Source organism: Dunckerocampus dactyliophorus, chromosome 3 (assembly GCF_027744805.1).
Source record: "Dunckerocampus dactyliophorus isolate RoL2022-P2 chromosome 3, RoL_Ddac_1.1, whole genome shotgun sequence".
NCBI classification, from domain to species: domain Eukaryota; kingdom Metazoa; phylum Chordata; class Actinopteri; order Syngnathiformes; family Syngnathidae; genus Dunckerocampus; species Dunckerocampus dactyliophorus.
In genome coordinates, this window is record NC_072821.1 from 34,820,091 (window position 1) to 34,847,073 (window position 26,983).

The following is a 26,983-nucleotide window of genomic DNA, read 5'->3' on the forward strand; positions in this document are numbered from 1 at the left end:
TTTGCTTTTGAGCGTCAGGTGGAACTCGCCCCGTGGGAGAAGGGGGTCAAAACTTGGTTTCATTCTCATGGGAAGTTCTTTTTGGACTCTTGGCGAATTTGTCAAAGAAAAGAGGAACTTGGCGTCACAAACCAACACTTGAAAATGAAGAGTCTCAAGTACCGGCTGAAAAAGCACGAAGTTAACATCACTGTAAGTAGAATGTTGTTGTTTGTGACGTGGACGGTGGCTCCGTTTGTTATTGTTGGATTAGCTTTAGCTTTGAGTAGGACGTGAACGATGTTACACGTTTTGGGATAGAGTATCCTCCTCCACATCGACCTCCACGTCTCCTTCCCGGGGAGGCCCCGGTGTCATGTTAGCAAGCCCGGGAGCACCTGCAGTAGCTTCTAGGCACTTGTTGTATATTATGTGGTGTCCAAAGTGCGGCCCGGGGGGGCATTTCCGGTCAGCTGCTCGGTTTTTGTTGGCCCTCGGCATATTCTTGAATTAAATAAATGAAGCGATTACTTCGTTTTTAACTAAATCGTTTTTTTCCATAAGAAATAATGTAAATCCAATGAATGCCTTCCAGAAAGCCAAAAATGTTAACACCAAACACGTTTTATGTTTTTACTATGGCAGTTTGACATGCAGAAAACAATGTGAAATGCATATAAATACATGTAAATGATGAATAAACGGGATAAATGAACATTTATGGTTACTTTTACCTTCATTGAAGACGTGATTGTTGATGTGAGTGAAAACAGAAAGGTGGTGGTGGTTGATCTCGCTGCCACATCGTGGCTTTGGGAACAGTCACATCTTCAGTGAAGGTCAAATTAACCTTAAATGTACATTTATTCCATTCATTCATTGTTAGTATGCATTTACAATTGTTTTATGCATTTAGAACTATAAAAAGGTGTTTTGTGTTAACATTTTTGAGAGTCCACTGCTAACGACGTCATAGACGGGCGACGTAACTTGCGATTCCGGTTGCCATTTTGTTTAGCTAGCTAATAGGATGCTAACAAGGAAGGACATTTTGTGATAAAAACACATTATGAACACAGTTGGACTCACGCAGTGTATTAATAACACGACATATTATATGCTAACCAGAGAATACACGCAAACTGAGGCTAAATTGTGGCGTAAATGTTTAAAATTAACCAAAAAACACGCGAGCCGGGGTGGGGGTGGTGGGGCGCTTTACTGAGGTTCCACTGTAAATTCATAAACTTTATTTAATACTGGTTTTACCTTCATTGAAGACGTGATTGTTGATGTGAGCGAAAACAGGAAGGTGGTGCTGATTGATCTCGCTGCTACATCGTGCCTTTGGGAAAAGTCACGTCTTCAGTGAAGTTCAAAGTAACCTTAAATGTTCATTCCTTCCTTTCATTCCTCCTTTCTGTGCATTTACAATTGTTTTATGCATGTAAATCTGTAAAAACGTGTTTTGTGTGAATGTTTTTGAGAGTCAACTGCTTATGACATCATAGACGGGCAACGTAACTATTAACAATGTCTTTTCCCGGCCTTAAATGTCTGCTATGACTGGACGCCATGCTAGGTTGGAAGCCCCGACTTGGGTGTCCTATGTGTCCCATGTCCTATGTGGTGTGCAGGAAAAGGGTGCAACCCATATTCCATGTCCAGGCCAGGGGTCAGCAACCTGCGGCTCTTCAGCCTCCTTGTTGCGGCTTCCACGCTGAGCTCTGAGGAAATGTGCATTTTTGAAAAGAGTTTGAAATATCCAACGCACTGAAAGTCATCTACACTGCGTTCTGACTGCTGATAGGATGCGCAAGGGAAGCGGGAGAGGAGCCAGTGTGTGTGGTGAGACATGAAAGAGATGTCTTGCGAGTAGTGATGTGCGATCCCACTGATTTTGTTTCCGATCCAATACTGAGTGAAATTCAGGCTGGTATCAGCAATACCAATCTAATACCGATGTTTAAAAAAAATTCACCTGGTTAAATGTTAAAAACTAGTGTATTTCATATCATAGCATAAGGCTATTTTTCTTGACTGGAAGTGGAGGCAAAACTGCTCTTTTGATGGTCGAGGCTGCCGACTTCAATTCCAGACAGACGGCAGCGTGCATCATCTGATACCACCTTTCTGCTGTACGTGACTGTCATGACCTTTAACGTTGGCACCAGTATAAAATTTACTTTTTACATTTTTTACACTTAATACACACAAGGGGTCATGTCAACAACGTTTTTAAATGACAAAATGTAATCAAATGAAATAATGTGAATATGTGAAATATATGCTGGGAATGAGATATGGAGAAAGGGGTAGGCTTAAATAAGATGTGCTTAGTGGCAACAAAACTTGATGACATCATTCAAATATTTGATCAAAGTACAACCGTTATTATATACCTGTAGCGTCATGAGGGCTTGCGTTCAAAGACGCCACGTAATTTAAGTTGACTTCACATGTATTGAGTGTATTTTCTGAGATTTCTGAGCATTCTTAAATGCAGCACATTGTACTTCCGCATTAAGAGTTACGCAGTGCGCTTTAACACCTCATCTTGTGAACCAGTGTTGTTTTTGGTAGCCGTTTTATTTTCAGTCTTTTGGATGAAAATGCTTCTTGTTTTAGTCACATTTTAGTCATTTCTGTATGTGATCGTTTTAGACCATATTTAATCGATGAAAACGAACATTCTAGTGTAGTTTTAGTACAATAAATAAATAAATACAATTTATGTAAATAAGTATTGGAATTTTGATGAGGAAAAAAACAAAGAGGGGATACAATGACGCTCTCTGTACAGAGAGTACACCTGTAAAAGTCTACAGGGGAATACAAAAATCAAATGTACGTATACAGTGGTGTGAAAAAGTGTTTGTCCCTTTCCTGATTTTTTTTTGCATGTTTGTCACACTTAAATGTTTCAGATCATTAAACAAATTTAAATATTAATCAATGACAACGTAACTGAACAACAATGCAGTTTTTAAATGAAACCTTTTATTATTAAGGCAGTCAAAAATCCAAACCTACTTGGCCCTGTGTGAAAAAGTGATTGCCCCCTAAAACTAATAACTGGTTGGGCCACCCTTAGCAGCAACAACTGCAATCAAGCGTTTGCAATAACTTGCAATGAGTCTCTTACAGCGCTGTGGAGGAATTTTGCAGAATTGTTGTCGTTCAGGCACATTGGAGGGTTTTCCAGCGTGAAGCGCCTTTTTAAGGTCATGCCACAGCATCTCAATAGGATTCAGGTCAGGACTTTGACTAGGCCACTCCAAAGTCTTCATTTTGTTTTTCTTCAGCCATTCAGAGGTGGACTTGCTGGTGTGTTTTGGATCATTGTCCTGCTGCAGAACCCAACTTGGTTTCAGCTTGAGGTCACCAACAGATGAGCGGACATTCTCCTTCAGCAGAATTCATGGTTCCATTTATCACAGCAAGTCTTCCAGGTCCTAAAGCAGCAAAACAGCCCCAGACCATCACACTACCACCACCACATTTTACTGTTGGTACGATGTTCGTTTTATGAAATGCTGCGTTACTTTTACGCCAGATGTTTAATGGGACATACACCTTCCAAAAAGTTCAACTTCTGTATTTTCCCAAAGGTCTTGGGGATCATCAATATGTTTTCTGGCAAAATTGACATGAGCCTTAATGTTCTTTTTGTTCAGCACTGGTTTTCGTCTTGGAACTCTGCCATGCAGGCCGTTTTTGTCCAGTGTCTTTCTTATGTTGGAGTCATGAACACTGACCTTAAAAGAGGCAAGTGAGGCCTGCAGCTCTTTGGATGTTGTTGTGGGGTCTTTTGTGACCTCTTGGATGAGGCGTCACTTGGTCTACACCCGATTGCGCGGTTTGGGTCATTTTGGTTGGCCGGCCACTCCTGGGAAGGTTCACAACTGTCCATGTTCTCGCCATTTGTGGATAATGGCTCTGACTGTGATTCGCTGTACTGCCAAAGCTTTAGAAATGGCTTTAGAACCTTTTCCACTTGAACTCAGGTGTGATAAACCAGAGTTAAGTTATTTTTTAACAGGGCCATGTTGGTTTGGATTTTTTTCTCCCTTAGTAATAAAAGTTTCATTTAAAAACTGCATTTTGAAAAAAGGTAAATAAGATGATGAGCCACTGCTTCAAATACTGTATTATAGCAGTCTTGTGGGAAGCACTGCTTATAGATGAACAGCGTGGGATAATTGATTATTTCTCCTCCAGTGTGGATTTTTGCATTGGTCCTGATTAAAAGGCAGTCTATGCCAGCGTTGTCCCAGTTCAAGCTTGCCCTGTATTGCTTGCTTGCTGTTGAAGATGGAGTGGGTTTTTGGCACTGCACGTGGTTTTCAGCTCCCAGCAATTACCATGACAAAAGGCACAAAGCCAAGCGATCTGTGTCTGCTAAACTATCTGGCCTTTATTTGAGGACTAAAAAAAGCCTTTCAGGATGGAAGCGCTGTTGTATTCACACTGGAACATTCCCAGCCATGATTCAAGCACAATCAGGTTGTTTTTGTTTTTGTTTTTTTTAATTGCCCTCTGGCGTTGGAGACTGTAAAATGATTCATTCCAGATATTAACACGTCTAATCAGTGGTAACTAGGATGAGGTAAAGAGACGACTTTCATTCATTATGTCCTGTAGACCAGGGGTGTCCAAAGTATAGTTTGTCTTTTATTGGCACATTGCAGAAATAAAATCAAACAGCAGCAAAAATGGGGGGAAAAGTACTCGTCTGGAAGATGTCACAAAGTTCAGCGCTGGACTGCAATCCATCAAGGAAGAAGGAAAAAGTCTCCAATCAGGAAGTGCCTATTCTGTTATGCTATTCTTGACTCCCACCCATGCAGGGGCGGTACCCTGTCCCTCAGTGGATCAGTGGTGTGTGGCTTTGTGTCTGCATCTAACTAGCCCCAGCTTGTGTCAGTCGAGGGTATGCATGCGGGCTTTCTACTTGTGCAAGCTGTAGCAGGCTTGATCATTTTGTAATTTTTTTGATTTTCTAATGTGGCAAGCATGCTCTAACGCACTGACAAAAACAAAGTCAACAGAATAACATGTCAAATGTATTTTGTTTTTTTGTTTACACACAGACCCAAAAACCTTCCTTGTTAGAAGCAAAGGATATTTTGTGATTACAAAAAAAAACAAACTATAAATAGAGTTGGACTCACGCAGTGTATTGATAGCATGACTATGCACGCAAACACGTAAACCGAAAAACACGCTAACCGAAGTCCCACTTCCTCAGTACATGTATACATTTTGGTACTTGTCCTTATTGCTGCTGGTGATCACACACACTGTGGTGACATTTTTGGAGTTTGATTGAAAAGCATAAATTGATATCAGGAGGTTGTGCACATATACACTGCACAGTCTGCTACTTCTGCTATCTGATAGCTTTGCTTTTGCTTGCTGGAATGTTTTCAGATACGTTTGTTTGGTTTTTTTTTTTGGATGGATTATAGCCTTAACATAGTTAAATCTCTGGACCGTATTTTAATACTTCCTCAAAACCACTAAATATGGTCAAATAACTAATGTCAGTCAGTTGTGTAAATAGTTGAAATGCAATATTGATTGATATCTCGATGGCTTTGTGCACAGGGGCATTGATTTAAAATAATATGTATTTGCTGTAGTGAGAAACATGGGGAAACATGGATTGAAAAAGGGTGATGATGGCTTGTCATGGTTACAAGCCGCTAATGGTTTTACACTTGAGTGTATCACATTCCCTCAGGCAAAGACGCATGTTGGCAAAGAGTTGAAATCAAGGATAAAGCTGACGGTACCAGTTCAAAAGAAAAATTTTGCCCATCATCCACAATCTTTATGTGAGACATGAACACACACATCTGTTTTCTGTTTGTTCTAAAGATATAAAAACAGCTAAAAAGAGACAGCTAATTAATGCACGTAATGGGACACACCTATGCCACCTAAAAAGCCTGCTATTCAAACACCTCCAACAAGGTTTTATGGTTTCAGGAGGATGTAGTAACAGGCACATTCATGATAACATGTAATACTTACAGTATTTTGGTCATTTTAAGCATTAGTGGAACTTCCTTCCTGGGTGCATTGATTGCACATAGAACATACAGTAGAAAGGAACGCGACACCTAGTGTTAACTTTTACAAACTCAAAAACACAGCAGCAGTGGCGGCAGCTCCAATATGTAGCGTTACCTTCCAGTAGTGGCCTGAGGAGTTGTGAGCCAGTGTGTGGTGAAACTAGTCGCTGGCTAGTAGCTAGCCAGTGTGGTGTGGCGAGGTGTCACTACGCCAGTAACGTAGTTCTAAGGCGTAACAATGTTAATAACAATAATAATAACAATGTCGCTGTAGCTTGGTTAATATGTGAGGCCACATTATGTAACTGGAACATAGTTGGCACTTTTTGGATTTTTTTTTTTGTTGGCGGAATAGGTGTGTCCCATTACATGCATTCTTAGCTGCCTCTTTAGTTGTTTTTATATCTTTAGAACGCACAGAAAAGAGAAAGATGTGTGTTCATGTCTCAAATAAGGATTGTGGTTGATGGGCAAAATTTAAAAAAAGTGCACTTTTCCTGTAAGCCATTCATTGAACACATGACGATGGCAGTTTACTGGCCCATTGGAAAATACAAACACATTTTAGCTACTGAGCTCACTTTTCACTCACTTGTACCTGCATATTTGTCTGCCTTATGTGTGGTGAGGAGGTGTTATGGTAGAACAAGGTGAGTTGGGCTGGGATCAGTTGGTGACGGCATGACAGAAGAAAGTTTATGTTGGCAAGCTGAAACAGCTTTGTTGTTTTTAACAAAAGGCTGGGTGGAGTTAGGGCTGGGGGAAGGGAGAGTGATGGCTCTCAGCTTTTTGCAGCAATCCCTCTCAGTTTAAGTCGTTTCCTAAATACAAACAAAGCTAGAAAATATTCATAGCCTTGTCTAATAGTGCGCAGTTTGGATAATATAATGGACAGTCTGATAGAATACCGTTAGTCTGGAAAAATATAGTAACTAGGGGTGCATGATAATTATCTGGCCGATATGAGGGAATTATGATGTCATACTAATAAATCTGATTAAAATGAAGATTCAAATTAAACATTCAAAATAGCTCCGATAACCGGTAATATTAAAAAAACGCTCTGATGAGGCGAGATCCCCCATACTGTGCGTGTGAACAAAACCAGTGCTCTTTTTTTTTCTCCTGCCTGTGACGGCAACGGCCTGTCGTAACTTCCCTTGAGCTCACTTGTAAACAAACATTCACTTTTCGATGAAGACATAGTTGTACCATATGTGCCGTAATGAGGGGGGAAAAAAATCCTAGCGAACGCGCAAAACCTCTTATCAGCCACGTTTGAAAAGTGCAAAAGGTTTGCCAGAGACCTCCGTGGTATCACACCGGCTGCTCGGAGCGTGTGCTCGAATACAGTGCACCTTGCTGGGCCACAGCAGGTGGCTCCCTCCGCGCTACACTCTGGTTCTCCTGATAGTAGTGATGTGGTAGTAGTAATGTCATCACATTTGATTAGGACAAATCAACAGGTACAGTTGGTCAAATCCTTCTTACCTCCAGGTGTGCACAAACTACAGATCAATGTAAATAAAAAAAGTAAATATAAAAACATTATCGGTTATTGGTCTTGAGAAGCACCATGATATCGGTATTGGTTTGACAAAAAAGATCTCTCTAAAAAAAAAAATCCTAAAAGTTTGTTTAACATCAATCTAAGCTGGTCCAAATAAATATCAGTGTGGGACTGTATGTTTCATTAGAAGCAATTGGCATTTTTTTCTCAAAGTGTGACCATTTGGTTATGTATCAGGACAGGAACTGTAATTCTGTAACCATTTTTTTCTTGACTTTGACCCTCCAATTAGCCCCCACGTGTACATTTTGATATAGCGCTCCAGCAGCATCAGGGCAGAGGTCTGTTTAGGGCTGAATGTATGGTATATAGTATAGGCTATAGAATGTGTGCTAGCGTGACAGTCTGTGTTTTTAGGATTAATGTCTGGCTCCAAGGGGGCAGCCATGAGGTCATCGTCTGTGTTCACATGCTGTGCAGCCTGGAAGGTATCACCCTTTTGCTATGTAGTATGTGTGTGTTCATATACCACATGTATCTTGCTTTTGTTGTGATTCATAAATGCGCATAGATGATAATGGCGATTGTTTAGGGAGGTTATTGACCCACTTTGGGTGGGATGCAGCTAATATCAACTCTCCCACATCTCTCCCACACACACACACACACACACACACACACACCCCCTGATACCCACATATGTAGACATGCTGAGCAGAAGGAAGACAAAGATTGTGCTGATGAGCGTCATTCTAGTGTGACCTGGCTCTGACTAAGCCTCATCAAGCTGTGCGCTGGGCGTTGTTTCTGTCTCTGCAGATTAGGCAGCGTTTTATCTTTCACCCATGTCTGGAATACTTGTAGCCCATTCTCATACTATGCTTGGGGGAAAAATGGCATTTCTCAGTCGGGTTTATAATATGATTTACACATCATATCACTCCCATGAAACCATTTCCCCTTCGATACCAGTTGAACTTTGTATTCCTTGTGGAGATTTTATTGCTTTATTGTACGGCGCAGCTTTTTATAAGGCTGCATCTAATAACTTGCAGGTGTGGGTGTGTATTACCCAACGTTTTGTAATACTGGGTGGAGACTTGTGTCACTCAACTGTGCCTTGTTGTGAATTGGGACAGGTTTTTACACGCTTGTTCGTACCTGATCTTTATCTGGCGTCAAAGGAATGTAGTAACATAGGAATGGAAAGCCTTTCATATCTCTACAGGAGTTCAAATGACAATCTGCAGTGTTGAACCTCTTTGATATTGATACTTTTTTTGCCAAAATATGTTATATATGTCAATATGTTAAAGGCAAATGGAAAATATTAGGCTAAAATGCAATATTAGTAAGTTCTAGGCTGCCGCTAATTATAATTTTTAAAATGATTTTACGTAATGAAAATCCGCCGGGACTGAGCGGTCTGCCGGGGAAATACTTCCCCACATAAATGTTCGTTCTCTTTACGATGACAGCTTTCATTCACGTTATGTCAGTTCGTGTGAGATTCCGCGTTTAACAGTCAATTCTGGTTATATTGGCCAATTCTGCGATTCTGCGTGGAAATCATAATTTTTACCACCGATTAATGAATACAGAATCCTGCTGGTCTTAGGTAAGTGCACACTATTCGTCAACAAGATTTTAAGGCCTGCAACACATTAGCTGTATAATCCTCTAAATCCATTTGGATAAAGTCAGCATTAGATAAGTAGTAGGCTTAGTGCAGACTTAACAATAGTCATCTGTTTCTATCTAACGAACTAATCAGGATCATGGTTTTTGTCTGTTTTGACCGAACAGTTTTCTCCACCTTTGCCCAACACAACTATTATGGCCTTATTGTGTCTGAAGTGTCTTCATGGGTACACTGGCAGGGCCAAAGTTCACACACGGCTTGGCCAAGTGGAAATGTAATATTCCGACCTGGTAGTGTGAGAGACAAGGATAAGAGACGGTCAGAAAAGCCTGGTCACAAATCTTCATATGCTTATATACCGTCGTACCCTCGTTTATAGCGGCTAATTGGTTCCAGACCCGACCATGCTAAATGAATTTCTGCTATATAGGATTCAATGTTAATAAATGGAATATTTATGTAGATAGAGCATAGAAAACCTGTTTGACTTTCTAAATACAGATTTTAAGATTATTACAGCCCTTTAGACCTGAACGAACAAGCCTATAGTCACCTTTACACTCATATTATTAATTGTTTTCAACACAGGGCACAACTCTTATGCTGCAGAGACTCGTGACAGCTGCTAGACAGCGAGCTAACAAGTTAGCCTTGAATTTATTTCTTCTAAACTTATAAACCCAAAACTTACCACTTCCACACGGGATGAGAGGATAACTTTTTTTCCACTCTATCATGTCGGACATGCCATGGCTGACTTCATGACTTCATGCAGTGTTAAAGTAATGTAATGTAAGCTAATGTCTCAATGTTTTGTGTCCTTACTGCCGCCTAGTGGCCAGATACTACATACAGTATAACTTGTACAGTGGTGTCTTGGTTAACATCATTAATTCGTTCCAGAAGGTCCAACTCAAACCAAAATGGACTCTAACCAAAGCAAATTTTTTCATAGAAAATTATGTAAAGCCCATTAATCCGTTCCAGACACTGAAAAACACATTTTATAGACAATAATTATAGTTTTACATGGAGAAAATGATGCAAAAAGAATTACAAATGACAAATGAATGAAAATGTGAACATTTAACATCACTTTTACCTAATTTTGTTCGAAAACGCCCACAAAACCATCAATTAACAAAATGACACACAATAAACACATTATTCTGCTCCAACCACAGTTTGCAAAAATTTAAAAAGTATATCAAACAAAATATCAACATTCTAGAGGCAATAAACGTGTACCTTGCCGTTTAATATAGAAAATGAAAAAACAGCTGCTGGTGGCAGTGACGTCGTGGAATTGACTCCGGATGCCGTGAACATGCTACGGTAAGTTTGAATGCTTATGTGTTGCTGGAAGCAGAAATGAGTGTTATGGATGTAAAATGAGACAGACAGAAACACAGAGTGTCACCCTCGATGTGCTGCTGGGTTGATAGACTGTTAACGGGAACCGGAGTAGATGTGTATGCGTGGATGTGTGTGCACCGCAGCATTTCAGGGGTATGTAAATGTGACCCACGCCGTCACATTTTCGACGGTCTACTCTTTTAAGCCATAAAATTTGGAGGGCTTGACCCTTGTCTCGGTACGGTCCATCGCCTTTCTCTTTTGTGTGGTCCATGTGTTTGTTATGTCGTGTATCTCTCTCTCTCTAGCACAGCAACTCGGATATAAACAAACGCTGCATTGCACAATCACTAGGCCTGTCAGGATAATCGATATATCGATTAATCAAACGATAAAAAAAGGTTGATTATTATAAGGCCTTCGATAAATTGACATGTGCATGTACAGTATGTGTGTTTCATCTGCTTGTCTCTCTGTGCCATACAGGCTGGATGACAAGAGGGTTCACTCTGCACCTGTCTGTGTGCATTTGTTCTATAGTGGAATGAACGGAGAGAGTGGGCCATCATCTCATTCAGCCTCTTTGTGGAGGTGGGGCTACTAGTGAGTGGATCCAGATGGTTTAGCAGTTTGCATCGCGAGGCAGCAAACGCTAACATGAATGAAGACGCAGAAGCGGTGGTTTCTGAGGCGAATGCCGTAGCCGACAGCCCCAGTGTGGGAATATTTCGGTTTTAAACAGAACACTGTGAGAGCACAAACACAGACGACCGACACGGACAGTTTTCTCCACTGGGAAAAAAAAAACTACGACGGAGGTGCCTCGAGCAGCAGAGCCTTCGTCCCGATAGTCAACGCTTACTGAGGTGTATGGTCGGCAAATTTAAACAAAACAGTGCAAAATGAAAAACACACTAACCGGGGCGGACATTAACCGAGGTGCCACTTTTATTTCAATATGTTTTGACTAATAATAGGCCATAGTCTACCACGAACCAACCATCATTTAATCGTTAATTAATTTCTGAAAAAACTCTACATAGTGGGGAAGCGATAATCAAAGCGTGACATTGTGAGGGACAACGGTATGTTCAAGCAAGGGTGTCCAAACTTTTTCTACCAAGGGCCGCATACTGAAAGTCAAAGGAGGCGGGGGCGCCACTTTCATATTTTTATGTATTTTTAAATTTTGGAAAAAGGCTAAAAAATAAACTATATGTTTAAAGAAAGGCTTTGTTTTTTTGTAGAAGTTATATTAGTTATTAGTATCAACATTTCAGCTTCTTCTCTTTACAGTTTGCCTTTTTGCTCTATTTTTCTATTTTTGCTGCTGGGTTTGTTGTAGGTTGTAGGTTGTAGGGTTTGTTCATTTTATTTCTACAATGTGCCACGGGCCAATCAACAGCAAACTGCGGGCCGTAAATGGCACCCAGGCCACACATTGGACACACGAGTCTTAAAAAAATCAGAAAATTCACAGTAAAAAAAATCCTCATCATCAGGGGATATTTTGCAACCGTATGAGTATGATTAGATGCAAAAGCTTGCTTCACAGAGCACCAACAACAAGCTTGTACTTGAGTTAAAACAGTAGCAGTGATGGTGGCGTTGTCATCCCCGAAGTGCTCACATTTCAGCCACATAAGATTAATTTGTCTTCAAAAAGGAACACGGATAGTTTTATTTTTAAGGCAGTAGTAATTTTACACCGCACCACTAGAGGGTATATTAGTCTGGCAGTCTATCCTGCAGTACTATTCTGAATAGCAAGTAATCCTGTGAGTGAGTGCTTTATGTCCGCCTCAAAACGACTGACCTGAACAAGCTGAAATGTTCACATTATCTCCTCCTTGTCTTCACTGGCACTTCATGGCATTAGATCACCTTTGCAAAGATGATAATGTTCAAGTTTTGAATTGATATCCAAAATATACTATACTAAACACTAAATATACTAAATATACCATTGCACTTTAAATCATTCAAGACCTGTTATTAAATGACATGTACTGTGGTGTGAAAAAGTGTTTGCCTCTTCCTAATTTCTTAGTTTTTTATTAAAAATAAAGATTCACACAAATTTTTCAAATTATGAAAGAAATTTATATTTAGTCAGTGACAAATCCAAACCTACATGGCCCTGTGTGGAAAAAGTGATTTCCCCCTCTGTTGAAACATAACTTAACTGAGATTAATTGAGATCTATCAGTGTGGAAAAGGTTATAAGCCATTTCTAAGGCTTTGGGACTCCAGCGAACCACAGTGAGAGCCATTATCCACAAATGGCCAAAACATGGAACAGTGGTGAACCTTACCAGGAGTGGCCGGCCAACCAAAATGACCCCAAGAGAGCAGCGACGACTCATCCAAGAGGTCACAAATCACCCTGCAACAACATCAAAAAAACTGCAGGCCTCACTTACCTCAGTTAAAGTCAATGGTCATGACTCCACCAAAGAAACTGGACAAAAACGGCCTGCATGGCAGAGTTTCAAGACGAAAACCACTACTGAACAAAACAAACATTAAGGCTCGTCTCAATTTGGTCAGAAAACATCTTGAATCCCCAAGACCTTTGGGAAAATACTCTGTGGTCTGACGAGACAGAAGTTGAACTTTTTGGAAAGTGTATCTCCCTGGCATCATCAGGCGTAAAAGTAACTCCACATTTCAGAAAAACAACATCATACCAAAAGTAAAATATGGTGGTGGTAGTGTGATGGTCTGGCGCTGTTTTGCGGCTTCAGGACCTGGAAAACTTGCTGTGATAAATGGAAGCATGAATTCTGCTGAAGGAGAATGTCCGGCCATCTGTGGGTGACCTCAAGCTGAAACCAAGTTGGGTTCTGCAGCAGGACAATGATCCAAAACACACCAGCAAGTCCACCTCTGAATGACTGAAGAAAAACAAAATGAAGACTTTGGAGTGGCCTAGTCAAAGTCCTGACCTGAATCCTATTGAGATGCTGTGGCATGACCTTAAAAAGGCGCTTCATGCTGGAAAATGCTCCAATGTGGCTGAATGACAACAATTCTGCAAAATTCCTCCACAGCGCTGTAAGAGACTCATTGCAAGTTATCACAAAGGCTTGATTGCAGTTGTTGCTGCTAAGGGTGGCCCGGCCAGTTTTTGGTTTAGGAGATTCAGATCACTTTTTCACACAGGGCCATGTAGGCTTGGATTTTTTTCTCTCTTAATAAAAAGTTTAATTTCAAAACTGCATTTTGTGTTCAGTTATGTTGTCATTGACTACCGGTAATGTTTTAATTTTTTGATGATCTCAAACATTTAAGTGGGACAAACATGCAAAAACATAAGAAATCAGGAAGGGGGCAAACACTTTTCACGCCACTGTATTTTCAAAATGGACAAACTTTTAATTAGGCCTGTTACGATAACAAATTTTGCTGGATGATAATTATCCTACATATTATTGCCAGTAAACGATATTATTATTATCAACATTATCTTGAGACCATTTTTTCGATAATATATGGCATAATAATGCGAGTACACCGTACACATGGACCGCAAAAAAGAGAAAATAGATGGACCGTACCGAGACAAGGGTGCAAGACATCCCAATTTTACGGCTTAAAGAGAAGACCGTCGTCATTTCAGAGGTATGTAAATGTGATGGTGTGGCTCCGTCATTGGCTGCGGTGCACATACATCCATGCATACACATTTACTCCCGTTCCCACAGCGCATCTAGGGTGACACTCTGTTTGTGCCTGTCTCATTTTACATCCATAACACTCATTTCTGCTTCCAACAAGAAAACATAAGCATTCAAACTTACCGTAGCATGTTTGCGGCATCCAGAGTCAAACATAGCACACGTCACCAGACACCTTATAAGGCATCCTCGCCGGCTCACTTCTGCTGTGACGTCACTGCCGCCAGCGGTTATTGTTGTTTTTTTTTTTTCATTTTCTATATTAAATGGCAAGGTACATGATTATTGGTCCCAGAATGTTGATATTTAGTTTGATATATTTTTTACATTTTTGCAAATTGTGGTTGCAGCAGAATAATGTGTTTATTTTGTGTTATTTTGTTAATTCATGTTTTTATGGGTTTTTTTTTTTCCAACAAAACTAGGTAAAAGTAATGTTGAATGTTCCGTCGTCCATTCATTTGTCATTTGTTTTTTTTTCTGCATGTAAAACTATAATTATTGTCTTTAAAATGTTAACATTTTTGAGTGTGTGGAATGGATTAATTGGATTTACATTATTTTCTATGGGAAAATTTGCTTTGGTTAGAGTCCGTTTTGGTTTGAGTCAGACCTTCTGGAACGGATTAATGAAGTTAATCATTAATTACCCTAATTGTTAATGATGAATAGATCATCCTAGCAGGAAAATGCATGAACAGAATCTGGTGTCAGACTAGATGAAGATGTTCCGTGTAAGCAGAAGCCTGGAACTGTGCAGGTGGTATGTCCCGGTGGCGCCTGCATTGAGCTGTGAAAACATAAGTGGTGTGAAACCTAACCTCTGCCTAGTCCTGGTGGAGAAGCTTATTACCGAAGTTATTCTGGGGTACACTCTTTGTCAGTCTTTTCTCACATTTCTGAGATGATTCCATTTTTTCATGGCCTGGTGACAATTAGAAGTGCAGTTAAGACAGATGTTAGCTCGCTGTTGCTCACCCAAAATAACTGAGACATGAATAAAATACATGATTAGTGAAGTATTTGACTGCATAAACACTTGGCTAACAATGAGGACCCACATAGTTTTGAGCTATTCCAGTGACACAGTTACAGTGATGTAATCTTTATTTTATGACTGATATACTGTAGCCCTGGTTTAAGCTTCTCACAGCCAAGGTATATTGCACCAATAAATCAGTGTGTCACAGTGCATGCAGCTATTTTAATGACATACAGTATATCATTGGTGTCAGTGATGATAGAATATACCAACTGGTGATTAGGGTTATTTGGGGTCTTGTCACAGACAAAATGTCATGATATTGTGTTTAGTGGTGTCAGGCAGTGGTCCCCAACCTTTTTTGACCCACGGACCGGCTTGTGTTCCCACAAATGTCCCGCGGACCGGAGGGTGGGGGGTCGGTTGGTTCATACATTATAGCGATCTAATTTATCTTATTTATTATGTATTGTATGAAACTAAGACATGAATAACATCAAATTAAAAGCACAAAATGAATACCGACCTGCCATCCGCCAGTTCAAGTTCCAGCCAAGATTGTCCAGAAAGATTATTACATCGCTGTTTGACGTGTGTGGTAAAAGGCAGTGCGCTAGCATGAATTCAATTGAGGAAAATGTGCACATTAGCACTCAATAAGTCATCAAAACTTACCTTTATGCATTCCCACATAGTATCAGCATTTGAGACCAAATATGAGGTGAAAGGAAAATATAATAATATACATAATATTATAAATACAGTAGTAGTCTATCTGTGCGGCATGAGATAAAGTTAGCACACGCACAATGGACATGCGTCAAGTGAGACATATGTAACAGAGGGAATCCGGCCACTTTTCAAAATAAAGCTAATAAACTAATAAAAAAAAAAAATTTAATAATTGATATTATTTTTTCTTTCTGTGCGGCCCGGTACCAAATGACCCATGGGCCAGTACCGGGCCGCGGGCCGGGAGTTGGGGACCACTGGTGTAAGGTGATGGCAGGTGTGATTACAGTACCACCCTCCCCATCTCATCCCTATAGAGTCGACCTTCGATATGTGAATTTCCGCAAAGTAGGATTCAATATTAATAAACTGAATAATTTCATCGAGCATAGAAAACATGTTTGTGACTTTCTAAATACGGGTTTTAACATTTTCAGAGCCTTGTAGACATGAAATAACACCCCAATTGTCACTTTCACACTCCTATTATTCTTTGTTTACATCACATTGCGCAGGCTACGGGATCACTGCAGGAACATAACAGACGGCTGGCGCTTACATAGCAAGCCAGCGAGCTAACTGTTAGCCTCTCCAATTTATTCTACACTTAAGAAAGGTTTTCAAACAGAGAGGGGAAGAAGGACAAAGAAGCCAAACACTTACCACTACCACACAGAATGAGAGGAGAACCTTTTGTTTCACTCGATCTCAGCCATGGCATGTCCATCTCAGCCATGGCATGTCTGCTCAGCTCTGCTGGCTCAGTAGCCAGTCTCATGCGGCGTGAAAGGTAATGTAATCTAACATGTCTCATAACATTAATGATGCCTAGTGACCACAATACATATAACTTGTCTTTCAGTATTTTTTGACCAATAATAGGTAGGGGTGTCACAAGGCACCCAACGCTCGAGACGAGACGATGCATGAGATTGGATCCACAAGATTTTAGCATAAATTTTAAGAAAAGTACAATGAAAACATATGACTGGATAAACAAACTGTTGTATTTGACCGAAAATAACAGAACAATGCTGGTGCGTTTTGAAGTGTTTATTGCCCCACAAATTAATTTTAGACCCAATAAAAACACTGTTATAATAATAAATAATAATGCAATATTTTCTTTAATATGTCATCTTTCACTCTGTAATGTTGTGGAATTGGTGTTTGTGACATGTATTTTCCCACAAACAATTCGTACTGTCTGTCAAACGTTTGCAGCATTTCTGGAAATGCTGGCTTTTCAACTGTATGAAAGAGCAGCATTTCTTTTGCGATGACTTTCTGTGAACGCACACCAACGCACACGCTTTTCTGTTTGTATTGACTTTGCCGACCAAACGTCTCAATGAGTATTGACCGTCAGGACGAAGGCTCTGCATCTCCATGTTTAATTATTTTTTCCAAATGGGAAAACTGGGTTGGAAGGATATGTTTGAGCTGGGGTAGTTTGTTGTGTTGTCTTGTATGTTGCTACCAATTTCAAACAAATTCGGCATACTGGCATGTTCGTGTTGATGGGATCGCATTGATCATGAATATTCCCATACAGGGGCTGTGGCATTTGGCTTTGCAAGCATCTTTTTCCCTCCCAACTTCTGCAACGTTACCTTGCATTGTTCTGACGAGGCCCCACTCTTCTGCTGTGTGTGTGCTAGGGACCCCTTCTCCCCTACTGAGACAATGTAATTGTATGACTGACCAGAGGTCTCACGCCGTTCTCCATTGTTCTATGAAGCGTCTAGGTGCTGAACCAATGCACAGAGTGAACTCTCTTTCTGCCTGTTTGGAGGCGAGAGACGAAGAAAACAGATGCGCATGGCAATATATGGAGACCGGCAAAATTTATCGAGTTCATTTATTGTTAATTTAATATTTTATCTTTTAATTTATTTATTAGCGCCCTGACAGTTTTCTGAACGACAAAATCTTGTCACATTTTAATCTCACGAGATCTTATGACACGAGATCTTGTGACACCCCTAATAATATGCCATAGTCAACCACGAAACAGCCATCATTTATTAATTATTTTTTGAAACGCTATCGTGAGGAAGCAATATTTGAACCGCAATATAGCCAGGGACGACTGGATTGTCAATTTTTAATTAAGTCTGACACACGGGGTCAGAAATGTGCTTTTGTCAAAATTTTGTAAAAAAAAAAAAAAAAAAAAAGAAATACTTGTAAATGTAAATTTTCTGTTTTACACCTAAATATCTTTATTAGACAAAATTCCTTGTCAGAACATGGTGCTCCTTTACAGCAGACTAGCTGAGACTGAGGCCATGTCCACAATGAACTCCATCATTTTCCTGGAAGTTTTTTTTAGCCTTTCCAGCCTTAGCTTCATTGCTAGCTGTCAGTCTGGCAGAGCAAAAGGGGACAGTGGCTGATTTTCAGACCTCTGCGGAAGCCGGTAAGATCGGTGGAGAAGATCGATTTCATAAACAAGGTTCGACCAATTTCCATTCCCTCAAATTTTAGGAAATCTGAGCTGATCGTCCGGCTGATCAATCGGTGCAACCAGCAATAAAAATTGTGGTAAAAACCCATTTTTGACTTTGAAATGGTTTCAAATATAGTTCATACTGTTTGCAAGCAATAAATGCCAAGTAGCTGTCTCACGTCTCCCGTCAAACTTTGACATTTCATACCATAATGTCATCGTTCAAAGGGAGATGGATGTCATCGTCTACTATGATCGTTTTCACCGCTGTCGTCATCGGTAACATCAGTAGTTTGGCAGGGGACGCCATCAGTGTCACTTTACATATTGGCATACAGCTTTATGTTTATGTCCTGGCTGCAGGCTGTTATCAGATGACTGGCTTTCTATTTGCTGCCAGTGATTTCATTTGTCAGGACATTAGACACGCATTCGTCCAGCCAGGAGGGAGAGGCAGGAAACCAAGGTGTTGGGAAGAGTTACAGCCTGTACGGAGGGGTTGAAAGCCTGAGCTGAGGATGACAGAAGCCTCACACTGAAATATTTCCAGGCAACACAAATATGTGTGAATACTTCAACACCTTACACATGTCAGGTGATGTTATGCTGCCGAGGCCACCGTGTTTAAATAGCAACTTGAAGAGACATGCTGGCTTTAGATCCATGCAAACAGGGTAAGTATAAAGCTGTCATATAAACATAGACATGTGCCACAGTATCCTTACATGTCCCGTCACTAGGGATAAACCCAAAGGGTAACTGTGTCCGATGTTTGCACATGATGACGCTATGTTAGAAAACAGTTTCACAAAATAGTAAGGCATCAAGGTTTAATGTCAGAAATGTTGGTTTAGAAAAAACATCAACTTAAAGCGTCCCTGACATGATTGACTTTGCTTGAATTCGCGGGGGCATGCCGCAGCCTATCCCAGCTAACTCTGGGCGACAGGCGGAGTACACCCTGGACTGGTCGCCAGCCAATCGCAGGGCACATGACAAACAACCATTCACACTTAAATTCATACCTATTCACCAATTAACCTAACATGCATGTTTTTGGAATGTGGGAGGAAACTGGAGTACCCGGAGAGTACCCACGCACACACGGGAAGAACATGCAAACTCCACACAGAAATGCCCGAGATTCGAACCCAGGTCTTCCCGATCTCCTGACTGTGTGGCCAACATGCTAACCACTAGACCACCGTGCAGCTAAATATGTTATATATTGTTTGTAATAATGATAGGCATTGTTCCATTTTTTAAATTGAATGGTAAATTCGCAAAAATTACATTTCTAGTTGATGGCCGGCCCCAGCCATGACTAGCTAGCTCTCACAGTTCAGCCTCATTTTCGGATGCAACGTCATCGGATCGACACCTCTCAGCTAAAGCAGAGTAAACAAATGCTTCTCGAGGTAGATCGTCGACTTGGTTCAGTATATTTTTCATCAAAATGCCAAATGTGTCGCTGCTGGATGTTCATAGTATCACTGTAAGCTTGTTTTTCTTTTCCAAAAGAGGAAGACAAAAATGGACAAAGCAAGTGCAGAGAACGAGCAACAGATGGATGCCCACCTTGAGTTCTGTTCTTTGCAGTGATCATTTCACTGATGACTGCAATGAAGGAACACCTTCACAAGAAGCATTTGGCTTGAAAGTCCGGTACAAACACATTTTGAATTCCGGCCGGGCACAGGAAAATAAAGACAAGAAGAACGATGTCAAAGTTGCCGGTAAATATAAATAAATCAGGCTATAAAGATGCCTTTCCGCTCATTAAAAAGCTGATATAAAACAATAATTGAATGATAAGCAACTTGAGTAATTTACTTACCATTCTGTGTTTTGAAGGCAACCAGTCATCACCTCCATGTCTTCAGGCTTAAATCCATGTTTTGCAAGTTCTCCATTTCATTTCGAAATGTTTCTTCCACCTCAAACTATTGACACGTTACTCAAATCCTCGCTGTAATCACTGTAAACATCTTCTGTCTCGTACGCCGCCATGTCTGTTTGAATCATTTCAGGGATCCTGTAAAGAGCATGCAGTAAGTGAGACTACGGCTGAAGCCTTGTACACTGCCATGTTTGTATAGTAGTGATAGTACTCGGATTACGTCACTTCCGGAAATGAGGCTGAACAGCGAGAGCTAGCTATAAATGTAATTTGTGCTAATTTACCGTTCACTTCACAATGGAACAGTGTAGAACATAATTCCAAACAATATATGACATATTTAAGCAAAGTTGGTAAATCATGTCAGGGACCCTTTAAGAACCCTATGTACATTTTTAAACTAAGTTTTTATTCAGCCTCTTCTTAGTAGTTGAGGAGGTGCCATCCATTCATCATGTAATGGGATGGTGGACCAACATTGCAACACGGCCACATATATGCTCAGTATCTTTGTATAATGCAGTTTAAATTATTTGCTCCAATCGTGTGAGTGTGCATGGTGTGTTGCATTAAGCTCATCATATAAATAGACGTAATGAATGAAGCAGATGAAAATAGCACTTCTAATAGGGATGATTCGATCAGGGTTTTATGCTGCTGATTCCGATCATCCAATGAGATTGGCTGATACCGATCACATGGATTAACTGTCACTTTTTCAATTTACCGGGTATATGTGAGTGCTATTGGCCAGGGCCACCGTTAGACAATTCCCACGGACCCTGGCAAATAGGTTATTCAGAAATAAACCTTTTGTGTGGATAGTTTTTGGGTTTTTTTGTTGCCTTTTGTTTTTGTGAAACTCTTTTTGTACTATTTAACAGAAACCTGAATTTAATTTGATGCATGTTTTGGAGTAATACGCATACATGGGAAATAAATACTTCAATAATTTATTTTGAAATTCAAGATAACAAAATGAAAAGATTGAAATAATAGAAATAAATATTCTTATTAAATAGAAAATGTGTCCTGCTGAACTTAAAAGAGAATAAATTGAGTGTCCGGGGTTCAGGGGGGTCCAACTTTCATCACTATTAGAGCTGTCAACTAGTTATGACTGGCAACATTTCAATTGTACACTACTTTATTTACCAAGCACATCTCCACTCAAACAGTGGAGCCATCATCTTTATGCTACGAGTATTCTGTGCTCATTTGTCATTATATAACGGCATAATGTCTAAATTCAACATATGAAACTAGCGAGCTAACTAGTTAGCCTCTCCAATTTACTTATTTTAAACTTAAGTGTTTCAAACGGAGTGGAGAAGAAGGACAAAAAAAGCCAAAAACTTACCACTTCCACACAGAGTGAGAGGAGAACCTTGATTTTTTTTCACTCAGTCTCAGCCATGGCATGTCCGTCTCAGCCATGGCATGTCGGCTGGGCTCTGCCGGCTCAGTAGCCGGTCTCCATGCAGTGTGAAAGGTCATGTAATCTAACGTCATGTCTCATAACATTACTGATGCCTAGTGACCACAATACAAAGTATGGTAGATAGATACTTTATTGATCTCCAAGAGAAATTTAGTTTAGTTTAGTTTAGTTTATTTGAACATGAAGGTTACAATGGAATACATCTCATGTATCATTTTCACAGTTCCACATGTCCAAAAGGAGTAGGAAGAAGCAGAGCTTATTTAATCCTACCCCCCCATCTATTCTACATCTAGTACAGTACATATTGTTCACTTCCTGCATTCCATATCATGTTTTCTGTGATAGTCAGAATAATACATAATCCATATCGGTAAATTCACATATAACATAACATATAACACATATAACTTACAACTGTCTTTCAATATTTTTTGACTAATAATAGGCCATAGTCAACCACGAAACAGCCATCATTTATTATTGAATTATTTTTGGAAAAAACGCAATATAATGAGGGATGACTGTATGCGGCCCTTGATGGAAAAAGTTTGGACAGCCCTGGTATATTGTGTTTTTGTGTCTTCTTGAAAGTGACAACTCCAGTGGTTGTTTTTTATGCATGCTAAGTGCCCTATTATTAACTAGTACATAAACAGACTGCCTACCAAATACACACAAGCCCATGTGAGATATTTCTGTGACATGCTGTGCAGCTAGGTGCCATTTTGGCACCTTTGTCTCCATGCTGGGGTGAGCAGCTTTGGTAAATTGACACCTGCTCCTTCATACGCCATGTCATGTGGAGGAGGATTGTACGCGTTTGTGGATATCAGCGCTGCTCTGTTGACACCACTCCAGCAGGGGCCGGTAACACTAGTCCTCTCTGACCTCAGAATTGTGTCAAGTTAAATACCGCCCCCCCCCTCGCCAAAGCTCTCTTTCGCTCGTATTTTACGCGTGACTTTTCACCCAATCAAAGTCACCTCTGAACTCTCGGACCGTGTTGGTATTGGTATGTGACTGAGCTGCGGTCTCAGACAGCTGCTTGTAAAAAGGATGACTTTTAACCTCGCTACTGTGCAATTTGGATCACGCGGCTTTTGCAGCAGCACCATTCCCTCTAGATATTAAGTCATCAGCGTCGATATCCAATGCCAATGCCAAGATCACCTCAAATGTGCAAACCTTAATCTCCCTCTGGCATGTATATTTTCACTTGGAGACAAGCAGCGGGCACGGTGGTGGGGGAGGTGGGGGGATATGCAACCATGTAACGTAAGCAGTGTCTTTTGGATGGCCTTCTTTCATGCTGGGAGTGGAGCATCTACAGCCATTACTCATGGTACAGTAATGTGCAGAATGTATTCTTAGCTGCTGTCTTCCAATCAGTCACTACAGAAAGGTTTACAGGTCAAAAAAAGAGGTAGCATGTCTGCAGGCTGTCTGCACCGCTGCTATTTACCAGGGAGGGGGGTGATATTTTAAACCGGAGAGCCCACATATGTACCCCACTGAGTTGCCCTGACCTTGCCATTTGGTGCGGGTTAAGACGCATGAGACCACTGGCGGAGAAAAGTAGCTGGGAAAGAGACAGGCTTGCTTCCAGTGTCTGCAGGCAGTCCAGGGAAGAAGGGGGAAGACATCAGATATCAGATATATCATAAAGAAGACTGACTAAGGCAACTTGTTTGAGGATTTAGAGGAGCAGAAGACATCTGGTGGGGTTGAGAAGCAGCCAGGCTGAGCTGACTTTACCCCCTGAGGAGGAGTTGCAGTTGCCGGCCAGGGCAGGTCCCAAGGCTGGCAGGGGCTGGCCCTACTGCTTCTCCACCTCCGTTCCTTCCTCCTCTTCCATTTTTCCTTATCCTCCCTTGAAGAACTGCTGTGCAGTATTGCTGAACCTACAGGTTGAGCCTGTAAGCAACGCAGGAATGCTCAAATATTCCTCAAATGTCCCAACACACCAGAGGAGAAGCCTTCTTTAAGGGGACCTCGTTGCTGTCCTTTTTTTTCCTTTTCACACTCACTGGTTGAGTGCATTGAGGAGCTTTGTATACTTCCCCCAAACCTGTGTTGTTTTTCTTTTTTTAAACCGGAACGCTGGCGACCTTTTCGGTAGCACGGTGCAAGGACCAGCTCCACTCACCCAAGATGAGCCGCTGGCTGAAATGCACCTCCATGCACTTTGTATGTACTCCTTTAGTAAAGTCTGCCTTTTTACATGTTCAAATCAATGCCTTGACTGCGCTCATTAGTTGCTGCATGACAATGTTGGAAAATCTACGGGCAATATGTTTTCTTTCAGTTGCTTGTTTGCTTTGAAAGCTCCGTACTGACTTAAGAATAGCTTGTTCCCGTGCACCATTTCTGTCTTCAGTAGCCAATTTATATTAACCAAACATGTGCTTTATGAGTAGGGGTGTCACGAGATACTCGGTCCACAAGACGAGACCATGCACGAGACTGGGTGGATGGGAACGAGACGAGACGCGATTTTCACATTACTTTTAAGAAAAGTACAATGAAAAAACTATATGACAATATATATATCTACCAATATAATTTCTACTACATTACAAAACGCAGCAAGGTTCTGAACCCAATGCACAGAGTGAACTCTGTGTGTTCACTCTGTGCGCCTGTGTGGAGGCGAGAGACATTGTAAACGGACACGCATGCACATGGTAACATACGGAAGCTGGCAAAATGATCAAGTTAATTTCCATTTACTAAAATGTGACAAGATTTCTTGTTCAGAGAACAAATTGTCTTGTGGGCACTAGGGCCGGGACGTTTTAAAATACATGAATGAATCACACAATCAATGAAAATGACCTGGATAATTACCATGTCCATGCATGTCTGTTTTCCTGGTCTTTCCCCTCCAAACAGGCAGGAAGAGGATTCACTCTTTGCATTGGTTTCAGCATCCTGGCGCGTTTGTTCCAAAAAACAACGGCATGAACAGAGTGAGCCCTTTTGTCAGTCATACATTGTTTTTGTTTTGATGGGTGGAGGCGGGGCCGCTAGCATACATACAGAGTGCAGAAGAGTGTAGTAGAAATTAAATGAGTAGATTACAATATATTGTCATATATTTTAAATATTTTTTTCACTGTACTTTTCTTAAAAGTAATGTTAAAATCTCATCTCGTCTCGTTCCTGTGTATGGTCTCGTCTCGTGTCACCCCAATATCTACGAATATAATTTCTACTACGATACACTCTTCTGCACTCTGTGTGTGTGCTACTGGCCCCGCCTCCACCCACCGAGACGAAGAGACTGTGTGACTGACAAAAGGGCTCTCTCCGTTCATGCCGTTGTTTTATGGAACAAAACACGGTAAGGTGCTGAAACCAGTGCACAGAGTGAACCTCTTCGTGCCTGTTTGGAGGCAAGAGACGAGGAAAACAAACACGAATGTATGAGAATGTATTGAGGCCGGCAAAATTATTGAGCTCATTTGCATTTATGGTGTGATTAATTAATTTGATTTATCATCGTCCCAGGCCTCGTGTTTTTTTTTTCTCCGTGAAACGTTTTAATCTTGCAAGATCTTGTGACACGAGATCTTGCAGTGTTTCAGCGGTAGTTACTATTGTCCAGGACTGTGAATGTGATTGTTGTGTTTGTGTTTGGCAGAACACAGACTGGAACAAGTATGACGATCGGCTGATGAAAGCCGTGGAACGCGGGGAGTTGGACAAGGTGGCTGCCGTCCTTAGCAAGAAGGGTATAATCCCCACCAAGCTGGATGTGGAGGGACGATCTGCGTAAGTAAACAGACACGCACATTTGCATACACAAGACAAGCACACGCCCAGTCGCTGCGTGTTGACGAGTCTTTGACATACAAAAATAGACCCTATGCAAAAACAGGTTTGACGCTCATTACCAATACAGTGGATAGAAGATGTTTGTAGCTCCCTTTCTCACGTAGATGGGAATTCTTTTTCTCTTAGCTCATGCTCACTCAAAAATAGTTTGATACCTCCCTTTATGACCTCAAGGCTCCATCTCCCGTCTGACACTCCAGAAAATTCCAATAAAGTCTTGACAGTTATGTAGGACGTGCTTCACATTTCAACCTTAAACTGCGTTCCAGCTGCCTCTCATTTTAGGGGCATCATCGTTGAATATGAGTACAGAGATTTATATATCCAACATGTCCCTTTAAATGGCCATCTGCCTGTGGAGGTCAGTGTGGGAGTTGGTCTAAAAAATGTTTGTGGCCTCTGGAGGCTTGACCACGCTGGCTGAGGGTTGTTTGGATAGTTTTCACAGGAAATGACTGCCTGAAAACTCAGCTCAGACACGCTGTGGTGTGCACAGCATCGAATCAGACATTTTGGCTCTGATAGAGACTATTATTGGGATCTTAAATGATCATATTTAACATGGTTAAGAGTTTCCTCAGGGAGCCTCCCAGTTTTTCTGCACAGAAAGCCTACAAGCACAAGAAGCGGCGAGTATTTTCAACCTGTATTAAGGGAAAAGTGCACTTTTTCTTTGTTGTCCATCATCAACAATCCTTATGTGAAACATGAACACACGTCTTTGCGTTATAAATATATAAAGAGAGGCAGCTAAATACCGTCATTTCCGGACTATAGAACGCACCAGTATTTAAGACGCACCCACAAAACAGAAAAACAGAATCGTCCATAGATTAGCCGCACCGGTCTGCAAGCCGCATGTTTCCACGTCATGACATAGGATACTGTATGTAGTATACACAAAGGTTAAACATAAACAGTAGCCCACCACAAAAGTCATGCTGTCGTTGCCGTCTTGATCCTTCTCTTTAAAAGACCAGGCGTCTTGTTAAATGAGCTTGAGATGGAAGATGGAACCTGGCCCAGCAAGGTGCACCGAGTGCCCCGGTGTGCTTCCCCGGAGGTCAGTAGAATCAGGATATAGAGCGGGTGGATCCACCTGATGTGGCCCAGAAAAGTGCACCCAGAAAGGTGCACTGTGGTCGGACACACTGTCTGGGCTCCCCGGTGTACTGCCTTGGAGGTCAGTAGAACAAAGATATAGAGCAGGTGGAAGTCAACTGGCGTGGCCCCGAACACACACTTCGAGCAGCCCGCGTGTGCCACTGTGTTCTCATGCCAGAATAACGGACGCAATTGTCTCTTCTTCAGACATTTGTTCAACATTACAGAGGATATAACTACATCTACTGGTCACATTTGGTTTTACAGTTTACTGCATGGACCTCC

The 26,983-nt window shown here is 41.1% G+C and overlaps 1 protein-coding gene across 4 annotated transcripts in view; it reads left to right on the plus strand.

Annotated features, from left to right (window-relative positions):
* Positions 1–26,983, plus strand: part of uacab (uveal autoantigen with coiled-coil domains and ankyrin repeats b) — a 59,638-nt gene continuing 32,655 nt past the window's right edge. For 3 of the 4 annotated variants that reach the window (XM_054770995.1, XM_054770999.1, XM_054770996.1), the window contains exons 1-2: positions 1–192; positions 25,401–25,531. In XM_054770995.1, coding sequence (XP_054626970.1) covers positions 145–192; positions 25,401–25,531 — 179 coding nt within the window. In that variant the 5' untranslated portion in view covers positions 1–144. Of the gene's footprint in view, positions 193–23,173; positions 23,945–25,400; positions 25,532–26,983 lie in introns of those variants that run through there. The other variant, XM_054770998.1, reaches the window with a different exon arrangement.